General features: G+C 31.5%; 1 protein-coding gene across 1 annotated transcript in view; it reads right to left on the bottom strand.

Annotated features, from left to right (window-relative positions):
- Positions 1-25,385, bottom strand: part of LOC106459518 (Ca(2+)/calmodulin-responsive adenylate cyclase-like) — a 262,313-nt gene that overhangs the window by 11,109 nt on the left and 225,819 nt on the right. The window contains exons 8-17 of the mRNA XM_022386021.1: positions 24,873-25,017; positions 22,892-23,074; positions 22,155-22,195; positions 18,282-18,426; positions 15,276-15,373; positions 11,437-11,521; positions 7,680-7,775; positions 4,477-4,736; positions 2,068-2,188; positions 596-715 (exon numbers count right to left, since the gene is read on the bottom strand). Coding sequence (XP_022241729.1) covers positions 596-715; positions 2,068-2,188; positions 4,477-4,736; positions 7,680-7,775; positions 11,437-11,521; positions 15,276-15,373; positions 18,282-18,426; positions 22,155-22,195; positions 22,892-23,074; positions 24,873-25,017 — 1,294 coding nt within the window. The remainder of the gene's footprint in view (positions 1-595; positions 716-2,067; positions 2,189-4,476; positions 4,737-7,679; positions 7,776-11,436; positions 11,522-15,275; positions 15,374-18,281; positions 18,427-22,154; positions 22,196-22,891; positions 23,075-24,872; positions 25,018-25,385) is intronic.

The following is a 25,385-nucleotide window of genomic DNA, read 5'->3' as shown; positions in this document are numbered from 1 at the left end:
AATTCTGTGCGATTGGAATGTTGAAATTAGCGCTAGAAAGTCGTCGTCTTCGTACTCTAGATGTATTATGGGAAGCAGGTAGGGAGAGGTTGTATGCTTTGGACATGACAGTCTTATGACGGAGACTGTTAATGAAAACTACTTACAAGGCTATTGTTAAGACTCACGGCCATCTAATAAAGCATGACAAGAGGTGGCGACATAGACTGTAATGACGTGTTCAGACTTCAAAATCGTTTCGATACAAAGTACGCAATTCTCTGTTATTTTATGCGTATTAGAACCCACATCTGATAGTTATACATTCATTTTTGCAGTCTGTGAGATAAAAGAAGAGAGGTTAAGTTTGGAAGATGATATATTCAATGTTTACACAAACACCTCCAAAATCATGATACATTTTATATTTTCCCGCCATATAACTTGTTCCCTAATAGTATTTCTTATCTTGTTGCTACGGTTTCTTTCTTCTTTTTGTAAGGAAAAGTTTGTTTCTTGAATTATTTTAGTTATATATATACGTATAATTTACTTGCTTTCCCAGTTTGAAATCTTTCTGTAGCTAAAGACAGGAAAAATGTTAATTTGAACATACCATATTGTTTCTAAACTGGTTGTCCAGAAAGTGCATCGCCACGTGAGCGGGTAGAAGATTAAACAAAATACGCCGATTGTTATTTTGCAACTGATGCATCTCGTGCTTTTCTTCGTTTGCCTAACAACAAAGTAAGTCTCTCTCTTTAACTTTGTAAAATAAACGTAGTTTGTTTATCACAAAGTACATGACACTCGAAAATAATAAATAGTACTTAACGGATATAAAAGTTGAAAACGTGTACAAATATTTGACATATTTAACTTTAATATTTATTTATCAAAGTGCTATTTATATAAGAAATATTATAAGTGAAATAAACACAAAACAACCCGAATGAGGGTTTTATTACATTACATTTTGACATTTTCTGATGAAACTGAAAACTTTCTACAGTTTTTTAAACAGGACATAATCAACGCATTTCATTCCCCCAATTGGTCAGCAGTAAGACTATGGACTTTACCAGACAAAATAAAAATCTCGTTAACGAAATTATTGGCTAAGAAAGAAATTTTCGTGTTTGTTATTTCATGTACAGTCACTTACAGATTGTGAAAGAAAATTTAATAGACAAACATAATGAAAACAAAATCTCTTTCTTATAGGAACAAAAAAATGTACGTTATAGTTCTATCAATTTAGGAAAAAAAATAACGATGTAATTCTAGAATTTTTCTTTATTGGCTTCGTCAGGAGCTATCGATAATATCCTATAACTTCATTAATCCACTTGAATTAAATTGGAACACCATCATCCGTTAATCTAACATTGATCCACAAGTCTAAAAGGTTCAGATCATGTTAAAATAATATCAAACATGACAGTTTAGTTTCAACCGGATTAATGAACTTGAAGCTTATCGATAGCTCCTAACGAAGCTGTAATTAGCGAAATATGAAGCCAGTAATGATATATTCTGAAGAAATAGGTCATTATTCTGTTTACGTGAATAGAAATGTCTCGTAATAAACTCTAGTTTGCGTTAGCTAAAAATAATAGATTTATGTTATTTTTTCGTTCCATTAGTCCATGTCGTAGGGATTTCTGCCTCAAATAAACTTCATACACTCACGTTACTTGATATTTTTGAAACATTTGTAGTGGCCCTTAACCTTTTTTTCATATTCAACGAATTTAAATATGTATTTTTTTCTAGAGAGTATGTTAGGAAGTACACGCATGCAATACTGTCCATGTTGTTATGGTGTGGCGCTACCATCGATATCTTCGGCTGTTGTCATAGTTACTTGACGAATCTCTGGCGAGTGTCTCGTATATTATGTTACAATATGTGTATTCATAGCCAAAGAGGAAGCACAATCTTTAAAATACATTAAATTTAAATAATATATAGAATTGTTTAGATAATAAAGAATTAAGGTAGCTAAACAATATGCAAAAATAATATATTAAAAGCGTGTATTGAAAAGGAAATAAGCGATATTATATTCCCTCTTGTATTCCATACCTGTGCATTCCACAGAAAGTCGAGTCTCGCTGTCCACTCAACTTGACGGCCTTGTACTAACACGGCAAGTAGAAACTGACCAATGGCCACAATTCCAAAGATATGGAATGGAACAGCGTTCCTGAGAAGAGTAAAAGCTTAAGGAAATTGGAAGTTTCGCTTCTAAAAGACTTGTACACAAACAGTTCATTTCTTGGGTGTATATATATATTTTTTCAAACACTATATTGATTTAATTCTTTTCAAAAATATTTTCAATAGAAACACCCTTTTTTTATACACATATCACACAAGACTTTCTATTATTCGAAATATGAAGCCATACTTTCTGTCATCAGCTAACTGTTCATTGGCTTCTGCACCTATATACAGTTTATTCAATGAGTCGAGTTTGTGTAGAAACAATAAGCGTTTGATACAGTACTGAAAGTTACAATACCGACAAATACTTGAATTTACTAATTAATACTTAGCGGACAGAGAAAATGTAAGAAGTGGGTTTTTTTGAATGTCAAACAGCCATGTTTTGAATATCTTGTCGCACTGATAAGTATGCAGTAACATTAATTACCCTGCCAGATACATTGTACATCTGTTTCTGTCGTCTTTGTAATTGATACTCTAATTGGTGTTTGAGTGGTTCATTAGAAGCACAAATCCTTGATGCATTCTTGAGTAGCCTTGTTAAAATAGGAATTCTTTGTAGCGCTCTTCCTTTGAAACTGTTGACACTGTACGCATATAAAGTAAAATGTTTTAATTTCAAACTTCCACCAACTCAACGTGTTCATTTTGATAGTATTGTGTTAAGTTCTGAAAATCTGAAGTTACTTAATCTTACTAATGGTGACCAGCGTTACTATTTTCAGAAGCTGATTTTACTATTCGTTTTGATATTCATGTTATCTAAGTTCAGCTGTTAGATCCATATAAAAGAAAGAAGATAAATGCTGATATAGATAAGACAACAATTAAAAACTGTGTTGCTTTCTGATGTTGATTTAGAAATTCGCGATTCTGTAAAGTTCTAAAAGAGGCAATAACCACATATGCTGTATATTTTACTTATTTTGACCAATGGTAAGCGGCCTAACAGTATCGTTTCAAATGGTTTATAATTTCTAAGAACACTTCACGAGATTGGCTCATTTCATGAATGAAAAAAAAAAAAGAATTAGAGAAAATTCTCAATCGAATCTGACTGATATGGATTTCAAAGAAATGTCTCTCTTCTTTTATGTTTCTAGACTTCCTAAATTTGTACAAGATTTTAAAATATTATACTGATATTAATTATTAGATAATTTTTTACCCAACATCTCACCAGCGTTAAAATATTAGAAGAAAAAGGTAGGAAGAAACACTTCTTTTAATATCAAATTATATCAACTTTTATACGTAGTTTTACCCAGTTCTTTAAATTAATTGGAACACTTTCCAGACTTAGCTAACTAAGCCCTGCTGTAGAATAATAAAAAAAAAACATCGTTGGGTTATTAATGATCTCGCAGAGCCTATAATAAGGATTTTTCAGAACTGCAAAGTCATTCAATTTTGATTTTGAGATGAGTGTTATATAGCAGCATAATTTCGTAAAACTAAAATTGAGTTATGCTACCATGTCTGAACTAGGTTTCGGTCCCAAAACGACTTGTAACTAGTGCTGTGATTGGTTCCTAAAAATCTCCCGAGAAGTGTTTTAATCGGAAGACTCCAACCATAGTCAAAATGGTACAGCATAGAAACCCTATGAAATTATCATGTTTCTCCTAGTCATCCAGAAAACTAACTTCTTGTGTTTATACGAAGACAGGCGTTACCATCTATGAATTATTTACTAGGCAATTTAGAAATACACACCAACTTGTTAGAAATACAACATATATATGGTAAATTACATACAAGTATTAGATTTGTAATCTTGAGGTATTGGTTATGTATGCAAAAAAAAAAAAAGTTTCTGGCTCGCCCAGTCACCCAATGTTTTAAAAAAATTTTAAAATAGCTGATCATTTAAATTAAGAATAACAAATCCCTGTTTCTTTCTACATCCAAAGGACAGCTTCATGTTTTGAGTCTTAATTTTTCAAAACTTTTATTGGCAGTGTCTTTTTTTTTTCCGGATTTATCGATATATATATATGTATATGTGTGTGTGTGTTTCTGACAAAAAATAATAATAATAACCACACGAAATTACTTCTTGAATCATTACATTACTACCAGAAATAATTTTTAGTTTTTACGACAGGACATACACGAACATATTACTCTTTTGGAAAGAGGACTTAAAACTTTATGTAGTATTGAAATGTGAAATACGAAGCTGTGATAATTGATGTTACTTGTTTTATGTCACTGAAAAAAGGATAAATGGTTCATAAGAATGTATGTGACGTCATTACAAACCTGACTTGCTCATCATAGCAGCTAAACATTGAGGCATGGGTGAACTCGGTTATCAAGCAGAAAATAATAGTCATTGGCAGGAGTAAAGCCGCCTTAATGAGAATGGCAAGTCTTAGGAATAGAACAATGGGTAAGAAGGCAAGGCAACAGCTGATGACAATGTAATGAGGTAGTGGACATGACCGATGGTCAGCATAAAGTGGTGCTTGAGTGACATTTGTTGTACTTTCTACGCAGACAGGGTCGGCGACGCATGAGAACTGAAAAAAAAAAGGATTTATGATATCTGATGAGATAGTTAATTTCCTTGACATTGAAAACTGCCATTAAAAGTATAAGACAAAACTGTTAACACATGATTTTCATCAAGTAAGCAGAGATTCTGTTTCTTTTGATTGTGAAATTAGCATTTAAAATAAACAATAGAAATCTTGGTTTTTTTTCATATATTTAAACAGTGGAATGTTGTCCTTCCTTATTAAATATTCAGGATTTCAAATCAGTCTTTATTAAAGAAAAAAAAGTGTTTAGAAAAATTTCCTGCAACAATAGGACGAGTTTAGCCATTTGAAGGTTTTTTACAGTCTTATAAGACCATGATACAAAGTTTATTAAGAAGGTTGAATCCGTATTGTAACAATTTTGTTTGAAATTATTTACTTAGACACAATCAATATAAATCGAATGAAATAAATAATCATTTTGGATATATTATTTGCTTACTTTTAAATGTATTTTACGATTAGTAGTCTGACAACTTTGGAAAACCTAAAGAAAATCAAACTAATTCTCAACAGTTAAAATGTACGGAAGTAAAAGCATTAAACGATTGGAGTTAAAACAATGGAGAATGGAACAGCTATAAGAAATGATTTTCGTTTACAGTCTTGGTTACATCTCACGCTTTTTTCACAGATAAACAGTAGAATGAAGACCCTCCTTTCAGACATCAATGCAACGTTATTGCATTTTATGTTGTTTACAACAATTTTGAGCAATGTGTTATGTTTTTGTGATTAAACACAATAGATGAAACGAGATAGAGCCTCAGTTAAGATTTTAGGAAGAAGTGCACCAAGAAGTTTTTAGGAAACAAGCTGTTTAGCAATCTTTCTTTCTTTCAGTTAACTAATTATTTAATCTTGTATCTCTATTTAGACATTATAATTTTTACTTTAGTATTTTAACGAACATTCCTCGGTTTTATTGATTTAGGACCGCAGAGTTTAAGACGAGTTTCTTGCTTCGTTCATTGAATAGAATTATGAATACGCCACAAGCTCTAGTTAATCCTCACCAATTTATTTTATTCCTCAACGTGTCTTAGAAGTTCTCGAATAAAAAAAAGAAATTTGTTTCCGATAATTAGCGATTTTAATTTATACAGATTTTTAATGCATAAGGCACTATTTGCATCGATGCTTATGTTTTTATCGGAATTGCCTAATTTCATGCAACCCACTAAGTGGTTCGAAATATTCTGATTAAATATATCAAACTGAAAAAGTGAATTTCGCACGGTAGCTAAACAGCCGTTTCAATAACGTTAAGAAATGAATCTAGTCTAAACTCGGGTTCCAAGATTTTACGATCTTCATTATTCAACTAAAATTAATCTTCATGGATTTTATTCAGAAATTAAAGGTGACGAGTACTTATTTGAATATATATATAAGCGTAATTAAAAAACATACAAAAGCAAAATTAAAATTGACGATAGGAGGCTTTTAGACGATATTTCTTTCTTTTTTCATCCAATGTAATGAAAGTATACATGCCACTATACTTTCCATTCCTACCATGTTCCATGTTTTTGTTCTCAGATTTTTGTCTATTTTGTAATCTAAGCCAATTCTCATTTATAAAAAAATACGCCTTTTATTTGTTTCTTCTCGTCCCCCTTGGGTCAGCAGTGGATAGTGCTATTGTGTGGCTTTGCACTATGAAAACAACAACAATAAAGCTGTTTCCTCTCAAATTACTTTCCTCAGTTTTTTTTATTAACGCACTATAGGTATGAGAACATTTATAGAAAATATATCTTGTATTTACTTTCTCGTCAAAATTGGAGTCACTATTCTCAGTCTTTTTTTTTATTGTCAAAAGAAATTGGATTAAAAGATTAAATAAAGTTAACTTTCATGAACTTTTTATTCTGCGATGTCACATAAGAGCAACATAAAATCTTTCAAAACTTTCTCGACATTTATTCAGGGTTTCATTGATATAAAAAACTCTGAGTTTCAACTGGTCGTTAAAATGAAGCTTTTCGCCTTTAGCACGTCTTCTTTATCCGTTATAATTTTAAAAAAATTGTACACTCAACCAATCCCATACTTGAAAAGGCCTAATTAAACCTTAGTTTTCCATTTGTGGCACCCCCTAATTTCTAACGCCCTTTTTTTCGCAGCAAACTTTTCTATTACTTGTTGCAATATTATGTACGAAATACTAAGCCTATAAACTTTTTTATATGGTATTATGTATTTGAATATTCAATTAGTTCCATTAATTTTTAAATTCTAGGTTTAAAATTTTTTCTATAATGATGTGACGGCGGGCGTACTATAGATTTTTTTTTAAAACTAAAGATAGTTTGACATACTCCAATTTCGCAATTTCCTAGATGTTTGGAATGTTCTTTAAGATAAACCATGCTATTCTGAAATTATGCATACAAGTGTATGCTATGTTAGCATAGTGATGGTGAAAATACTAATATAGTTTGCTTGGTTCTGTATATTCCAAATTCTAGGTAGTGAAATATGATGATAATTGGTTAGCTATATTTCGACGTTAGAACACATAATACCTAATGATGGACGTCAACTTTTGGCATGAACACAGTTTATTAGTATACTTTATTAACATTTTAAAATCAGTACGTACATTTTCTGCCAAGATAAACAGCAAACTAACATTTTCATTCCACTAAGACGACTTACAAAGTAGTTTATATATTTTAATCGTAGAATTTTTGATTTTGTAATTTTAAAATAAACAATAAACTCATTTTAAGCAATCTAGAAAAGTGCTAAATCAAACTCTAATATGGTCGCATTTTCGAAATAGGAATAATAAATCCAGTGCTAGCTTTCATACAAAAAACTTCTATAAGCATGAAGATATTTCTAAAACTTGTTATTAAAAAATTTAAAGAACAGACCAATGTAAATTTGTGATAAACTATTGCTATCACTTACCACGTTAACTTGAGCAACAGCATATATCAAGATAATGGCAAATATTATGGCTCCAAGCCGAGTGAGGAAATATTTCCTAACATCCCATTTTATTGCCTACAAACAGAAAATAACCAGTTTTTGTAATATAAATAAACGTTTTAAGTTTGGGTGTGTTATTATAATAGATTATAAAGGGTCCTGACCTATAAGCAATAAATCAATGTATGAACTAGAGGTTAAAATAATGGGATATTGTAGATAACAGGGTTTCCCCAACTCCAGGATTTATCAAAGAGAATCCCGCGATTTAGGAGATTTTATTAACTCTTCCCGGATCGGAGAAATGTCACTAATATCTCCTAATTTTCTCTTCTTACAGTAGAAATACTTAACCGAGTTACATGGAAATTTTTAACCAATGCAGTTTCTTGTTCAAATTAATTAAATCTTATAGAGCTGCCTGTACTCAAGTTTAATTGCTTAAAATCTGGATATTGAACGATATTTCTTGCTGGATGATGTGACGCAGTACAAAAAGGATCCGATTTCAGCGTTCATAAGGTAAGATAACAATTTTGGATAATCAACCAATTTCTTCTGTTTGCATTATTTGCCAATCATTTAAGTTAGATTATTTTGATTAAAAGTTACAGTTCAAATGCCGAAAGCCGGCGAATCATTAAAAATCAATAGGCTTGCAATTTATAAGAATCACGTAAACTGCAGATGTTTTTCCACATTCCTTGTAATTTGTCCATTTCAGATTCAAAATCGGAAGTGTGTAAAAAAAAAAAAGGCTATCTTCTGTTTACCACAAATTACTGCTTAAAAGGAATTTTATTTAATACAAGAACTCGTCATTTGGGCTGGACGATTATAGACAAAGTTTTGCTGAAACGATATTTGTATATGCAGTATGGTATTGAACGAAAGGCCTTGTGGAAGGCTAAAATAGATGTGCAATTGTATTTGTGATTAAGATTTTTGATTGTGACCGCTAGTGTGAACATAATGTGAAAGAAGTATCATCAAAAATGAAATAACATAGAAAATAAAAACAAGTCGAAACTAAGTTTATCAAACTCAGAAATGTCAATTTTAGGTATTATATTTACTCGAAAAACGACTATCGAATGTAAATATCAGTAAGCTGTTATCTAGAATATTGTGTGTAAAAGAGTAATATGTGCAGACCATCAAACATTACTTTTGTTCACAGTATATCCGTTCATAAAACTATTGATAATACAAACTCAGACAGTTAATGATTTTTACTGAAGATACTAAGTCAGGGCAGGCTAGATATGAATTACAAGAGATCCTAAAAGACAGAGGCGTCACCTAGGCACTGACACACGGGGTGTCTTGAAAAAAACAGGATAGAAAACCATGATCGATATCATACTAAAACGTCGAAAATTGCCGCTCCTATTGGCCCGAGTATCGAATCTTTCAAGCACCTAGCGACATCTTCTATGTTTCACCTCATGTATTAATCATTGCAAATTTCTTGCACCCTATCTTCATGATTTCGCTGAAAAGCGATCGTTCCACCTCTGAGTTTTACACTGATAGGGGGTAAGTATGGAAATTTATCAATCATTAAACAATGTTATTATATTTCCATAGGGACCTTTTAAACGATGGACGGTTGTTCTTTTGAAAAGTAAAACAGAATAAAAACATTTCCGTAATCTCTTGTTTTGAAAAGAAGGATTACGCTTTGGTATTAGAGGAATGACAAGTTTCTAATCCACGAACACTGGATTAATTAATCTATTAAATAATATTTGTGTAGGCGTTCATCGTAACGGCTAAAAAGATAATATATAACCAAACACACTGTATAATAAAGATTGCATAGCTAATAAAATATAATAGTTTCCAGTTGTCTGTGTAACAATGTTTTAACGTTAACAATTACATCAGTTTTTTGTTCTTCATATTTTCATTTTAGGAGGTGTGTTACACGACTATGTGGTTTGTTTATTTTTGGATAATACCTATTATAGAAAATTTCAGTATTATAAGCATATCTCTGAAAATAGCACGTACTCAGAAGTCAATGAAATATTCACGGCTTTGCGATATATAACTAGTTATGCATGTATCAGGAAGATGAAAAAAATTCATTCATCGAACCAGTTGCTCTTGAACATGGGTGTATAGTTCATAATATTTCATGTTTAAGCTAGCGTTGCGCCATGCCATTGCCTAGTAAAAGTTAAAATGCTATAAGTACATATTCGCATTATCAATGGGTTTATCAATATATTTGCTAGTTAAGGTATGGAGTAAAAGTGGTCCAGGTTTGACAAAAAATACATTTTAAGTGATTGTTAATCAAAATTTTTAATGCTGTTACTGAAATTTTGGTTTTGTTCATTTATTAACATAAAATAAAACACTCAGGCTTTGTAAATTAAACATATTTGTATATATAAGATGTTGAGTATTCTTAAACAAATGTATACAAACCTTAACATTTACGTTAATGCTATAAAACCTAACCGTTTTAAGTACTCGCCTCGAAGTCAAATTGAAGAAGCTTAATTAATTAAAACAATGCTTGTAGAGTTTTGTTTTCATTAAAATAACCGTTACCCTAATTAATCGCTGCTGTGAAAATGCAGAAATAAATGTTATAGAGATTATTTAACCCCTTTGCTTACCATATTATGGGGGGTACTTAGTATGCCCACGATTTCCACTTCCATGAACTATACGGACATAGTTTGATAAGGGTTTTTTCATACTGAATTTATTTCAATGTACTCTGTAGAACCTTACTTCAATAACTTTTACAATAAAGCAATCAGATATAAAATATGTGGTATCTTGTGAAATTTTTCAGTGTTTCCTGGCTCCTAAAATTACAAAATGCCTGATCGCGAAAGGGTTAAACTCATCCACTGACAGTCCACGAAAGTCCATTACCCTATTCTTCGTGTATGCCCTATGCATCTCCGGTTTGGTTTCAACTAGTCTTTTGAAATGTTCCATTCGCTAATATAAAACCTGGATTTATACTGGGATCCAAAGTTTCTTAATACGTGACTACGACTGTCAAGATAATGAGTACAATACAGTGTTAATAAATATTTTTTCCATACATAGATTCTTATACGAACATCAATATTACATCTGGGATAAGCAACATGGAAACTATATATGAAAGGCTAAAATCTGCATAAAAAGTTGGAAGTAGACACATTTGAAACCTCTTGTTTCTAATCTTGTAGTAACACACCTAAATCATTGACAACAGAATAATCTTGTAGTAACACACCTAAATCATTGACAACTGAAATTCTAAGAGATGTGATTTTTTAGAAAATAAAATACATTCATTAGGATAGCTGACAGATAATGTGAAAACCCACAGTGTCGAATAAGTTTCTTTAAATTCAAAGGTATATATATTGGTTTGAGTACTTTCTATACATGTGTGTGTGTTTTCTGGTAAACAAAATACAGATGTAAAGAACAATATTTTATAGAAATTGTTTAAATGGATGAGATCTAGTTTAAATTAGTACTATATATGATTAAGTTCAGTATTTTACTTTAATTACTTGTTTTGGCCTTCTACACTTTTATACAACTTGATATGCAACAACACTCCGGTAGCGTTTTGAATTCATTACTTAAAATGAAGGGCGAAAGCCTTGAAAGCAATAACTTGAGAGTTCACAGTCTGGGTTATAATTTAAATTTTTTTTACTATCTATTGCCAGTGTTTTATGATAAATGTTACCAACAATTTCACACTTACTTTCATTCTGATAGCCAACACCAACCCCAATAATACGGCCAACCAAAAGAATGCGGCTAAGAATAACACAACCAGCACGACAGTTCTGGAAAATGTAGATAAAACTTTGTCTTTAGTTTGTAATCGCTAACATTATTTTGTTCACATAAAAATATACAAAGTCAACGAACACTTAAAATAACTTCTTCCAAACATATCTCATAAAAAATGAAATTTTAGCACTTTGGCAAAAAAGTTAATTTTGTAGGGGTTTTTGTTGATATTCATATTTTATAACTTAACCAGTATACACTTTCAAGCAACTGACCATATACATTTATCTAGCAATTATCATAAGTTATGTATTTAGTACATAGATGTTTCATTTATATTATTCATATACTCTACTCTACTCAGCTCTACCAATATGATTTTGATTTGATAAAAAAAAGAAAGAACGGGGTATAATTTCGATGACGAGGAACCCACTTTGAGACTAATAATGGCTGGAGACGGCTTGAATGGGTAATGAAGAAAAACTTTAATATAAGTTTAACATAACAGCAAATGTACAACGTTTCGACAAGGTTTTGTCATCATCAGGAGTATAATTTGATTCATTACTTGAGATTTGGTACACTTGCAAATTGCTGAACAATTAAATGATACTTTATTTTCATCTAACCAAATTTCATCTAACTGATCATGCATTTAAGTCCAAATTCGATGTGCAACAGACATTAAACGTACTTCTTATCTCATAGTTTTGTACAGATGTCAAAATAAGCAACTTTTTCAAATGTAAGAACAAAACGCGTTTTTAAATTTCACTAGTCATTCCATGCGATTTGGAGCACGTGTGAAACATTGGAGCAACTACACTTCAAATTCAAGAATACTAACACATAAGAAGAAAAACTGAAAACTCTAATAGACAGCCACACCCACGTTAAAGTGTCGTTAAAGTCTATCAATATTCGGGTTTCCTTTTTGTATCGATGTAAATCTCGTGCTCTTCAGAGTAGTTTCGTTTTGTTTCAATTATAATAATGCATTTTTATAAACAACTTTGTGTATTACGAAAGGAACTCCCAAACATTATGCTATATATATATATATATATATTTAAAACATTTTATATTAAGCTTTATTCTTCGTTAATGTTCTAGAAGATTTTTGTTCTTGTGCAACTGTGTTATTCTATCGAAAAGCCAATGCATCCACTACTTGAGCACGAGTGTTTGACAAATTAACAGCTAAGCCTTGTCTCCTTTTTACGTACAGGAGTGGATTTATTGTCCAATATTTTCTCGTAACTTACAGTCCAAAAAACAGCAACAACTGAAACACAAAAACGAATTAAAACCACAAATCAAGATGAGATATAATTCTTACTGAAAACTTCAAAGAAATGTCTTATAACTTGTCACATAACATCTATTATTTAACCCTATTCTGTACTATTAATATGTCAAAATATTTAAAATGTTTCTCAATACAATTTAAACCTAAAGTATCAACAGATTTATGAATCCTGTGTACGTTTGGATCTTCGAAATAAAATATTTCTCAAGTATAACAAACTTCAAAATGTTTTATATTAGCAAACTTTACATTTACGAAGTTGAAATAAATAAGATTTCTTTGTCATAAAAAATGTATATCTTGTATATTTTGTGAACCGTGGTGTCTGTCTGAGTGTTATTCTGTCTTCCTTTTACGACGGCCGCTACCCGCGTTGCGTTTGAATAGCTGTCTACGCAGGCAGAGCTCAACATACACTTTGAAATGACGGAAGAACAGGCATGAATAATGTTAATGCCAATGTTAATTTTATTTCGCAAGCAGGATATTCTACATTAAATAGTTAGGAACTAATTACATTATCATTCACATTTCAAAATGTGACGTAACTCAAAGAATGAAATGTAGATTTACTGTATGTTATCGTTAAGCGTGTGTGTGTTTTCTTATAGCAAAGCCACATCGGGCTATCTGCTATGTCTACCAAGGGGAATCGAACCCCTAATTTTAGCTTTGTAAATCCGAATACTTATCGCTGTCCCACCGGGAGACTATTGCTAAGCGGCTCTTAGCATGACTGAAATATTCAACAATTATTTTTCGCGGTGAGTGTTATAAGTAGCTCAGAGTTTTGGCTCTTAGTGAAACCAAGAGTGCAATACAATTAATCTTTTTAAAGTCCATGAAATGATTGAAACTGATAGATTAACTTGAAGTTTTCCCGTCACTGGGGACGGGTACTTTTGCTTGTTGTTCTTATTATTGGAAATATTGCCTGACTTAGATAAAATGTTCTGTGGAAACTTTGCACTCGTATTAAACATCAAAGTTTTAATCTTAAAATAAATTTCTGTCAGTATTTTAGAGAAGAACTTCGTTGTTTGAACAAACCAGATTTTATATAGATTAATGGACATATACTCTTCAGCAGAGAACGCATTACTTTAGTTCAAGGGTTGTGATTCTCAACTTACCTTGATAACACAATACTTTGTAAACATACAACACACAGAAATAGTGCTCACAGACGCATTATACTGTGTCCAAAACAGTAACCTTCTATTTACCTTGATTACACAATTCTTTGTATATATACAACACACAGAAATATTGCTCACAGACGCATTATACTGTGTCTAAAACAGTAAATTTTCTACTTACCTTGATAAAACACAATACCTTGTATACATACAACACACAGAAATATTGCTCACAGACGCATTATACTGTGCCCAAAACAGTAACCTTCTCTTTACCTTGATTACACAATTACTTTGTATATATACAACACACAGAAATATTGCTCACAGACGCATTATACTGTGTCCAAAACAGTAACCTTCTATTTACCTTGATTACACAATTCTTTGTATATATATATACAACACACAGAAATATTGCTCACAGACGCATTATACTGTGTCTAAAACAGTAAATTCTCAACTTACCTTGATAAAACACAATACCTTGTATACATACAACACACACAAATACTACTCAAAGACGCATTATACTGTCAAAAACAGTAAATTTTCTATTTACCTTGATAACACAATACCTTGTATACGTCCAACACACACAAATACTACTCAAAGACGCATTATACTGTCAAAAACAGTAAATTTTCTATTTACCTTGATAACACAATACCTTGTATACGTCCAACACACAAATACTACTCAAAGACGCATTATACTGTCAAAAACAGTAAATTTTCTATTTACCTTGATAACACAATACCTTGTATACGTCCAACACACACAAATACTACTCAAAGACGCATTATACTGTCAAAAACAGTAAATTTTCTATTTACCTTGATAACACAATACCTTGTATACGTCCAACACACACAAATACTACTCAAAGACGCATTATACTGTCAAAAACAGTAAATTTTCTATTTACCTTGATAACAAAATAGCTTGGATACATACAACACACAGAAATACTGCTCACAGACACAATTATACTGTGTTTAAAACAGTAAATTTTTCTACTAACCTTGATAACAAAATAGCTTGAATATATCCTACACATAGAAATACTGCTCACAGACACAATTATACTGTGTTTAAAACAGTAAATTTTCTACTTACCTTGATAACAAAATAGCTTGAATATATCCTACACATAGAAATACTGCTCACAGACACAATTATACTGTGTTTAAAACAGTAAATTTTCTACTTACCTTGATAACAAAATAGCTTGAATATATCCTACACATAGAAATACTGCTTACAAACACATTATACTCTATCTAAAACAGTAAATGTTCTATTCATTTCGGTTAAACAATAGCTTGGATACATTCTGTACATAATAATACTTACCTTGGTAGCACAATAGCTTGGATACATCCTACACACAATAATACCGCTAACGAACAGATCATACTATTTCCAAAACCGTGATCTTTTCCTTCGTGAAACTGGAACAAAAAAGCCGATGATCTTAAAAAATGAATTTTTACTGAAATTAAATTAATCATCTTATAATATCGATTTTTACGAACGACAATAGTTATCACTCCTGTCTTTTACCTTTTCCACTGACCTGCACTTTTGGACTGGAGTCAATCTATTGTAAGAAGGTTAAACACATTGTCCTTACTCATCTCTCTCTTTTATAAAGTTTAGTTAAGAATGCCACATTATAACATTGTACATTTTGCTTTTAAACCATAACGTTTTCCGCAAGCTTTATCGAAGAAATGTTGACGAAATCTATCAATAATGTGTTGTTGTTGTTTTTTATCCTAGCGGATATTTCGTTAAGAATAAAACGTTAATGAAACTAAATTTTGTACCGGTCGTGAAATGTCAGTGAAACTTCAATGAGTAAAGATTTATTAAAACAAATAAATATTGATTATAACATCTGCTAGAACTAAAACTCACTGGGTGATCCACTAACACAGCAGAATTACCAGATGCTTCCCTAACACAACAGAATACCAGGTGCTTCCCTCACACAACAGACTACCAAGTGCTTCCCTAACACAGCAGAATACCAGGTGCTTCGCTAACACTACAGGTCCTATTGGATGTCTCGTTAGCATACCTCTCTTAGAATAATATCTCATCATACTTTGTAGATCGAGTCATTTTTTGAATTTTAAAATGTAGGTTAACAACTGTTTTTTATGTCCGAAGAACTGGATTTGCTAATCGACAGATTCTAATACTGTAATTTACAAGGACTTTATATTCCTGTGACGATTGATAAACTACCAAAAGCACCGACCTTTTTTCGTCATGGATAGAAAACCCTTAGTCATATATCATCGCAATAACACTAGAAACAAATTATTATAGAATTTCTATGTTCATTCACAAAGTTGTTTTTATGACTTGTATCTTTATAAAATTTTACGCAAAGCTACACGAGGGCTATCTGCCCCAAATGTCTCTAATTTTGAAGTAATAGATTAAAGACAAGGAAGCTAGTCAAAATAACCTATAGTCAACTCTTGGGTTATTGCTGTCTGATCGTCTCACTTATAATGCATCCGCAACCCCAAAGTGCAGAGCGCGATTTTTTTTTTACGGTAACTGGACTCGAACCATGTAATCTCTACCCATTTTATGTGAAATCTACGGTCAAACATACATGAGATACAAGACAAAAATATCACCTGTTATCATTTTATGAACCATTTTTTTACGAATATGTTATTAACAACTTAAATAGTGTTTTTTTTTTCAAAAGAATAGAAGTAGCATCACTAAGAAAACAAGTAGAAGAACATGAGGATAATCTCTGCATTTTAAGTAAAACTTACCAAGTTAAAATGTTGAATACTCGAAATTTTACAAACATACAAAACACTGTACACACGTAAAAGATAAACAAAGATATTATTGGAGCAGTAAAGATAACATAAGACAATATAGTTTAGTTTGTCATTTTTGGAGGGATGATATCGGCATACAAGTAGGTATACAGCTGTTCGCTTACCGTTCTTTTTGTTTCTATAAAAATAGTATTCAAAGCTTTGTTCGATCTCGCTTATCTAAACTCATATAACTTTTCATTACATAATAATAAAGGGAAAAAATCTATCTTACTTTGTGCAGACAGTGAGCGCTCGAAAAGAAATATTTAAACCATTCTTAAACGGGTTTGCAATAAACTACCGTATATACTCGTGTAATAGACGAAATTTTGTGACCAATTTTTTAGACTATAATTTAGGTGTGGACTTTTACACAAGTAATATATTAGAGAGGTTGAAATTCATGCTCAGTAACAGTCCACAAAACATAAAACAAAACCCCAAATGATTTAAAAGACAATAAACAACAACAAAAAAAAACAATTTTGATTTTTTTATTTACAAAAAAAAAGTAAACATGAAACTGATATATTCCCACGGGAAACATATCAACGTGTTTAGCTGAATTTCAAACGACTCTTGTTGCATAGTTAGAAAATCAGAAAAATTGTGATAGTTATAGGACATATCCTGCTTTTTGTATGCTATTATTCTGTGTTCTTTGGTGCATTATTTAATTAAATAAAAATTGTTAATTGTAGTCGTACCATTAGTATAAAAAAGTAGGGTTAAGTGTCATCGACATTAAAAAAAGAGCCAGGTAAGTGCTTTATTTCTTGTTTTTCATGTGTATTCTGTAATTGTTATTTTAAAAGTAACTAAAATGAAAAAATAGTTATATTAGGTAAAATAAATAATAATAGAAATTTTTCACGAGGCACGCTCGTAAACAGCACTTGCTTAGTGTAATTCGAGAGCGTAACTTGAGCTGTACATTCGCCAATGACTTATAATGGCGCGAATAGTGGTTAGACACGGTTCAAAGGGCAATAAAACAATGGAATGTAATTATAAACAGATGTCTACTGTTAAGAGTTTAAAGCTATTTAGGATAAACAAATGTAGTTTTCACGTTATAATTTGAAGTCATTCTAGTTATAGTATTAAAACTATATACAAGTAAAAATGGTCACGTGGTCGGTCCCTAGGATTGAGTCCATGTTGGTAGAGTTAAGTGTTTTCGTTTGTTTTTACAAGTTTTCGGTATAAAGTGTGAACTGGCCTGTAGTGAGACGTTGCTCTCTTAGGTTGCAGGGACAAGTAGGTCGACTTCTGCACGATATATATGAAAAAATTAAGATTTTTTTGGTCTAAAATCAAGGGTTACACGAGTATAAACGGTAGCTGACATTTTTGTCGAATTTGTTGGAGTTATATGTATTTATAAACATATACTAGAAATGTAATTTCAAATGTTTTGCTCATATAGACGCTTAAAGATGTCGGTAAAATAATTCTCTTCTGCAATTAACCATTACCACTTTCTAGTAGCATATATTACCTGCCATTCCTTTTGCCTGTTCTTAAAACAGAGAGTGACGACATTAACATGAGTAGCTTTTTCCATGTCTACACTTCTGGCCTCGATGGCCTGGGCCAGATACTTGTTGACCCGGTTAGTTGGTTGGTGGTAGACCGTGGAGTGCCTGGAAAAGGGCAGGTAGAGACATAATCACATTTCTCAATTTGTAATGAATGATAATAATAAATTTTTGATTTTAAACATATAATGAGATCTAGAGATGGAATCAGTGTCATTTCATTTTTAATGCAACATGTTTTTAGAACATAGAATAAATGAAAAAAACATCACGTAAAATCATGATATGGTACTTTTGTTTCTTTTTTGGTCATCAGTAAACAGACAAATAATACTAAGTAACTAAATAAGCGACTGGAATATGAACGTATAACAAATATTTTACAAGTCTGTTATTTGCTATAAAACAATGTTATACCCATAACTTTCAATGTTAGAAATTTGAAGATAAAAAAATTATTTAGAAAGTCTGGAAGAATATTTATAAAAAAAACATTTCCCCCCGATTTATAATAATTCCATTTTCTATTTTATGACACTAATCTTCATGACTGAGCTACTAATCCTCAAATTATGATATTTTAGGCAAAGTTATTCGTATCTAGGTCTTTCGTGAAATTTAAATTTTGATTACGTAAAATTCGAACGCTTTATTGTTGATTTCAACAATGTAATTTGTTTTCCAAATGAATATATTTTGGATCAACTATACTTGAATATAGGCGAGCCTTTGATGTTTTTCTAGTTGGCATTTGAACAAACTAAATAAAACTACAGATGGAGCCAAACGCAATACTTAAGTGAAATTATTGGTAACCAGAATAGGTTTTCTTTATTTTGATCTTTTCGAAACTGTTTCTATTTTCTTTTTTGTTTTGTATGCGACGAAGTGTTCATTTTAAGGAAGAATGAACTCTGTCAGATTAACTGGTGTATAATTTCGAGGACTTTAGAAGTCTTAAGAATAAACCTATCATTTATCGTCAGTTACATGCAAAACGATTTATTTTACGCGTCAGTAAGCATCTGCGGAAGGTTATTCATTCAGAAACTGCTGCATAGTCTGCCAGTACATACATACTGAGGAATTCTAGACGATGAATAGAAATTTTGGAGGTCTGCCTTGGCCCCTCTAGTAAGATAGAAAGATGACATTAAGAAGTATATACACATCAATGGTACAAGAAAGGAAACATGAATTATTATTTCAAAGTTAATAATTCAAAGCAATTAAAATATCAAGAGGAATATTTTCCATTCGTTGGCTTTTGAAAATAGCTAGAATTATTGAATAAAATGTATCCATCCACGTTAAAAAAGTTTCCTATCTTCAGCAAATGTATGCTAGCATTTATGAACATGAATACGTGAAAATTGAATTTAGAACGAAAATTTTTTTCTATTGATTTCTACCATATATTTTTTTAAGTTAGTGGAACACTTTTGTTACTGCAGAACTTCTTAATTTTTTGGACAAAATAAAGTTTGTTAGTTAACTGTTATTTTGGAATAATATGTGAAGCAATAACATTAAATTACTCGAAGTACTTGGACTCTCTCTCTCGAAAACATTCCATTATCAATTATACAAATTTGACAGAACGTTCGTATATACTTAGACAATGTATACTACTGGTCTATATGGAGCCATATATGTATGTGTGTGTATTTAGTTTTACGTAATGTTTGACACAGAAGTTTATCTTTCATACAAGTTTCCGTTGCCATTTATTTCGATATTAAAACGAATGTGAGATCTAAGTTTTTTCTAAGCCTGTACTTTGCATTTTTCATGCTAATTGTGTCACCATGATATACTAAAATTATATCATTGAAATTTAACACTACTCTCGACTGGAATCTCTCACAAACTATCGTGGATCATAGAAAGTGAAAAACATTATTATCGTTGGGGATCTCTTAGAAGACATCGTGTACCACAAAAAACAACAGCATAATTCTCGTCTATATTCTCTCGCAAGATACCGTAGACGAAGAAAAAGTGAAAAACACTATTATCGTTGGGGATCTCTTAGAAGACATCGTGTACCACAAAAAACAACAACACTATTCTCGTCTGTGTTCTTTCACACAATATCGGAGACGAAGAGAAAGTGAAGAACTATTATCGTTGGGAACTTAGATTTGTTTGTTTGTTTGTAAGTAGCTGCACAATGGACTATCTAGGCTGTGCCCACCACGAGTATCGAAACTCGGTTTTTAGCGTTGTAAGTCCGCAGACATATACCGTTGGGAACTTTTTAGAAGATATCGTGGGACAAAAAAAAAAAAGACACTATTCTCGTGTAGATTCTCTCACGAGCTGTCATAAACGAGAGAAAAAGAAACACGTTATTATCGCAGGAAATATTCTACAAGATATGGTGGATCAGAGAAACATAACAGTTTTATTTATGTCTAAAATTTCTCATAAGCTATCCTGACCTAAAGACAAAAGAAAACAGCTAGTCTGGCCTGTCTTAGCATCTAGTTAGTGATATGTAGCTATAATACGTTTTATTACGAATCTCGAATAATCTTTAAATATTACTCAAAATTAAAATCGCTTACAACGGTTTCCCTTTTAATTTTACACTTAGGCATTGTGAAGTTAAACAGTTACGTAGCTGCTGCTTAGCATAAGCTTGGAAATTATATTGCATCAGGCAGGCAGTCAACGGACTCGTAAGCTATAAGACAAACAGAGATTCTGAAAAGGATTTGGTCTTTACAATGTTGACGTACGAACTTTACAATACCAACTTGAAAACATATATTTTTTGATGAATAATACTGCAAGCAAAGATACAAACAGACCCTGAGCAGGATTTCATCCTTCACAATGTGGGTGCACTCACTCATCACTTTGAGGATTTATTGTTCAGAAATAAGTATGTGGGTCTTTATCTACTTTGTTAAACTGTTGGTGATTTTCTCAGAAAACTCTGTCGTTCTTTTTCTCGTTTATTGATAAAACGTTGATTTTATACCCATGTCTTTTGTTTTTAAGATTTTTAGTTAAAAGTAGAAACTGGATGTAAGCACTCCAAATGGATATATGAAAACAAAATTATACAAATAATATATTCTGTCATGCAATCTTGGTTTCAATATTTAAAAATAACCTGACATTATTTAGGTAGCAAACTGCATATTTTGAAATAACGGAAAAATAAGTTTCTTATTAAGATTCTCAACAATCCATATTGGAATTGTACGTCGCAGCTTTCCAAAACAACTTTTATTCTATACATGTATATATCATATCATGTAGCTAAGCCTAAAGCTTCTTATCAATGTCATTCAGTCTTGTGGGTGCTTAAGTGAAAATGTTTTGTGCAATTTACCATACAAAGTAACTTGACGACAGCGAAAGGATACATGGTTGGGAAAACAGTTGAAACAAACAAACAATTTATATGGACCAAATAGGGTTATCTTCTACTTGGACCCAATTAAATTATTTGAGTTGAGAAAGTGAGAAGTCTGAATCTGTATCTATGTGTTTTATAAATTAAAAAGTGAACTTTTTTGCATGGTTCTAATAATAATAATTATCTATCTATTGCTATGTGCATCTAAACGCATGGTTTTGTGGTTCAAGTATTTTTATCTTACTAAATCAGACAAGTAATGATTCTTATTGTAGTTCATCTTGTTAAGAATTTTACAACCGTTTTACACTATGCATATCAAAATTGCTTAGAACACTTGATTTTAAAGCAGCCTTTTTTGCGTTGATGAACAAATTTTTTAAGGGTTGGATATTTGACGCAGAAAATACTAAGAAGAACAGATAAAACATATAGAAATAGATAGAATCTCGTTACCCACCTTTTTTTAAAAGACTTTCTGAACTTGTCTGCCACTTTTAGCTGAAATTGAAAAATGTCTATAGAGTTAAATTCGATGACGAGGAACCCACTTTAAGACTAATAATGGCTGGAGACGGCTTGAATGGGTAATGAAGAAAAACCTGATGATGACAAAACCTTGTCGAAACGTTGTACATTTGCTGTTATGCTAAACTTATCTTAAAGTTTTTCTTCATTACCCATTCAAGCCGTCTCCAGCCATTATTAGTCTATAGAGTTAAATCACTATAAAAGTTTTTGGCCAATATATTTAACTCTAATGTTAAATTATGATACAGAATCAAAACTCAAGGCAACTGTGGTTGGTATTAATATAATTAAATGATTATTTAGATTATGCTTTTTAAAAATAATCTAATGTTTCAACATATAATTCTTTAGACATAAAAAAATTTTAAGCATTTAATATTTGATATGCAAAATAATTATTCATTTAATACGGCGAAGACAAAATAAAAAACTGATATTTTTCTAAGATTTTCTTCTCTAGCATTTAATGTTTACAATAGAATAATTTTGACACACTAAAACAATAATTTTGCTATCCGGGAATCACTCGCACTATCTTTTTTCGATGAACGCCTTGAACAATAAACAATAAGTAAAATATTAATACGCCCTCTAGTAGTATTTATTTGATTTTCTAAATCTAAAACTGGAACCCCAATTGTTTAAGTTAAGTAATAACCAAACAACCTTTTTTACTGCGGGCTTCTCCGTTTGTTGTTGCACTGTGGCAATGTTTGAAAAAGGAACATCGACACTGAACTTGATAGAATGTATCAATTGCAGGACTACGTTGGATACGTTCTTGAAAGTCAACTTCTTTCTGCTTGATCCCGTTAGTTTCCGCACTTGTAAAGAGTTGAGCAAGAACAGCTACAGAGAAGAACAAAGCAAGAGGAACCCAGCGATACATCTTTTAAAAATACATTAACAAAAAAATACCTAAAAGCTTGAGATCCGAAAATCATATCGGTTTCGAAATTTTATATATTTTCAACACTGTTATTTGCAATATGAAACTTTTTAAGAAACATTATAAAGTATGCTTTCTCAGAAAAAAAAAAAGTTCACAGATCTTTGTTATTAGAGACTATAGAACTAGATCTAGGCGATGTTCTATAGATGTGTTTTCAATATTGGTTCTAAGTTGATTTAGCACGCTCTAAGTAAACGATAAACCAGAATGATTATAGAGTGTACAAGTTGTGAAATATCTTTAACTATTTAACATACATTATTTTTATGTTATAAACATAAATAGAATTACACTACCTACAGCAGAGATTAATTAACCAGTCTAAACTTATGCTGTCGATTACTTTCTCATTACGCGTGAGAACTGATATAACGAGAATAACGTAGAATCATTCGAAATACAGTAAAATCTTATTATCTCCAGTGATAACATAGTAATGTTACTCCCATGTTTATGGAAAACAAGTCAGTCTTAACTGAAATTAAATAAAGAGTAAAGTTACACACATTTCATAGCGCACGTGTGTAGGTTAGCAATAATGTAGGTGTCCTTAACATACACATCGCTATGTTTACATGTAAGTTAGTAAACAGTGGATACAGCTTTGTAAATCTCCTTAATACAAGCTTCACTCTGTGTGTATCGGATATCTGTGAATTAAGCCTCAGCAATATATGTTACTTTATCGATTCATGGTTTTATATCATTAAATTTCATAACATCTAAAACATTATTGTTAATCGTTGTTATCTCCCAAATACTGTCACACCTCGTCCAGTAGACGTTTTTTTTGCCTCAACGAAGAAGCTCGTATTGTAAAGTCTATCGTATATTTAGTTAACGTTTTATTTTTTATTAGTTTCTACATTGATACTCAGATTTTTATCTGAAAAACTTGCCTTAGGGAGAGGCACTAAACCTCAATTACTATAAGTACTTAGCTCCTTAATAGATGCTGTCATTTGTTGTTTTAGACCACAGAGAGTTTGCAAAGTACAGCTAGGCCCAGAATACACTGTACAGGGAGAAACTAAGCAAATTATGTCTAGCACGATTTTGTTGTCTTTTTATAATTTTTATTAATTCATTTTTTATCATCCACTATTATTTCTGAACAATCGTCCTATATGGTTGCCGTTTGGGCCGGCCACCCGGGTGTAAAAATTCTTGGCTTTCAAAATTACCGGTCGATCCCAAACAAACTGGAATTAAGGCCGTTACAAAGAAGATTGTTTCTGGACAATATACGTATCTTAGAAGTAGTACCACTTTTTTTTTTTATTTAACAAGTTCCTGGTTTCATTTATCTTGTCAGTTTTAAAATACTCTCTTTAGCTGACTAAGAAACGTTGCTAGAAAGAACGCCTAATTTAATCTGAATTTGTTTGTTTTTTGACTTTCTGTTGTTACAGCATGTATGTGTTTCATTTTTCTACGTCCTGGACTGCAAGGTATGGCATCCTTGGTCTTCATCACAAAACCTTTTCTATACTTCTAGGATAAGTAAATTACGATTATTTCTTACAAAACCCCTATAGATGGAAGTATATAAAGAAAATAAAAATAATAATGATTTGTGTTTCAAACAAGTTTCATCAACAACAAACTCGATGCTGCTGTTTACGTAGAACACTACTTCTTTTTCAATTCTTTGACAGATGACAAAGTTTGGTTATTTCAGTCACAAGAGCGTACCTTTTTTCGTGAAGGGGGAGCAACAATAAAGTAAGTTTTGATGTTTTGTTCCCTTAAATAAGAATTTCGATTGCCTCCATGACCCGGAATCACTTCATACTCGTCTCTAAGAAAGTCCAAAGTCGCTTGAGTGATGTGAACCCGTCTGTGGACAAGAAAGCAGTTGAAAAATATTTTTAAATACCAATTTTTCTGTTTTGTCCAAAAGACATTCTGAAAAATGATTCTATGTTCATTTTATATTTCAAAATATAATCTTTATAATCTTAGATGAGAGAATGTAATTATTTCAATTATATTTTCATGCTGATATTCACCCATATATTTGTAAATTCGTATGCCTTTTTGAAATATCCCATAATTTGTACAGTAACGTTTTATCTATAAGAGTATTTACAGCCTGAAGTGCAGATTTTTCCTTTGATTTTAGTATGTTATCCGTATACGCAAATATTATGGTTAAATAGGTGTATCCAATATATATATATACTGAGTGTTCACAAGTAAATAGAC

Source organism: Limulus polyphemus, unplaced genomic scaffold (assembly GCF_000517525.1).
Source record: "Limulus polyphemus unplaced genomic scaffold, Limulus_polyphemus-2.1.2 Scaffold621, whole genome shotgun sequence".
Classification (NCBI taxonomy): Eukaryota; Metazoa; Arthropoda; class Merostomata; order Xiphosura; family Limulidae; genus Limulus; species Limulus polyphemus.
The sequence above is the reverse complement of the archived record's forward strand: the minus strand, read 5'-3'. Positions and strand labels throughout refer to the sequence as shown.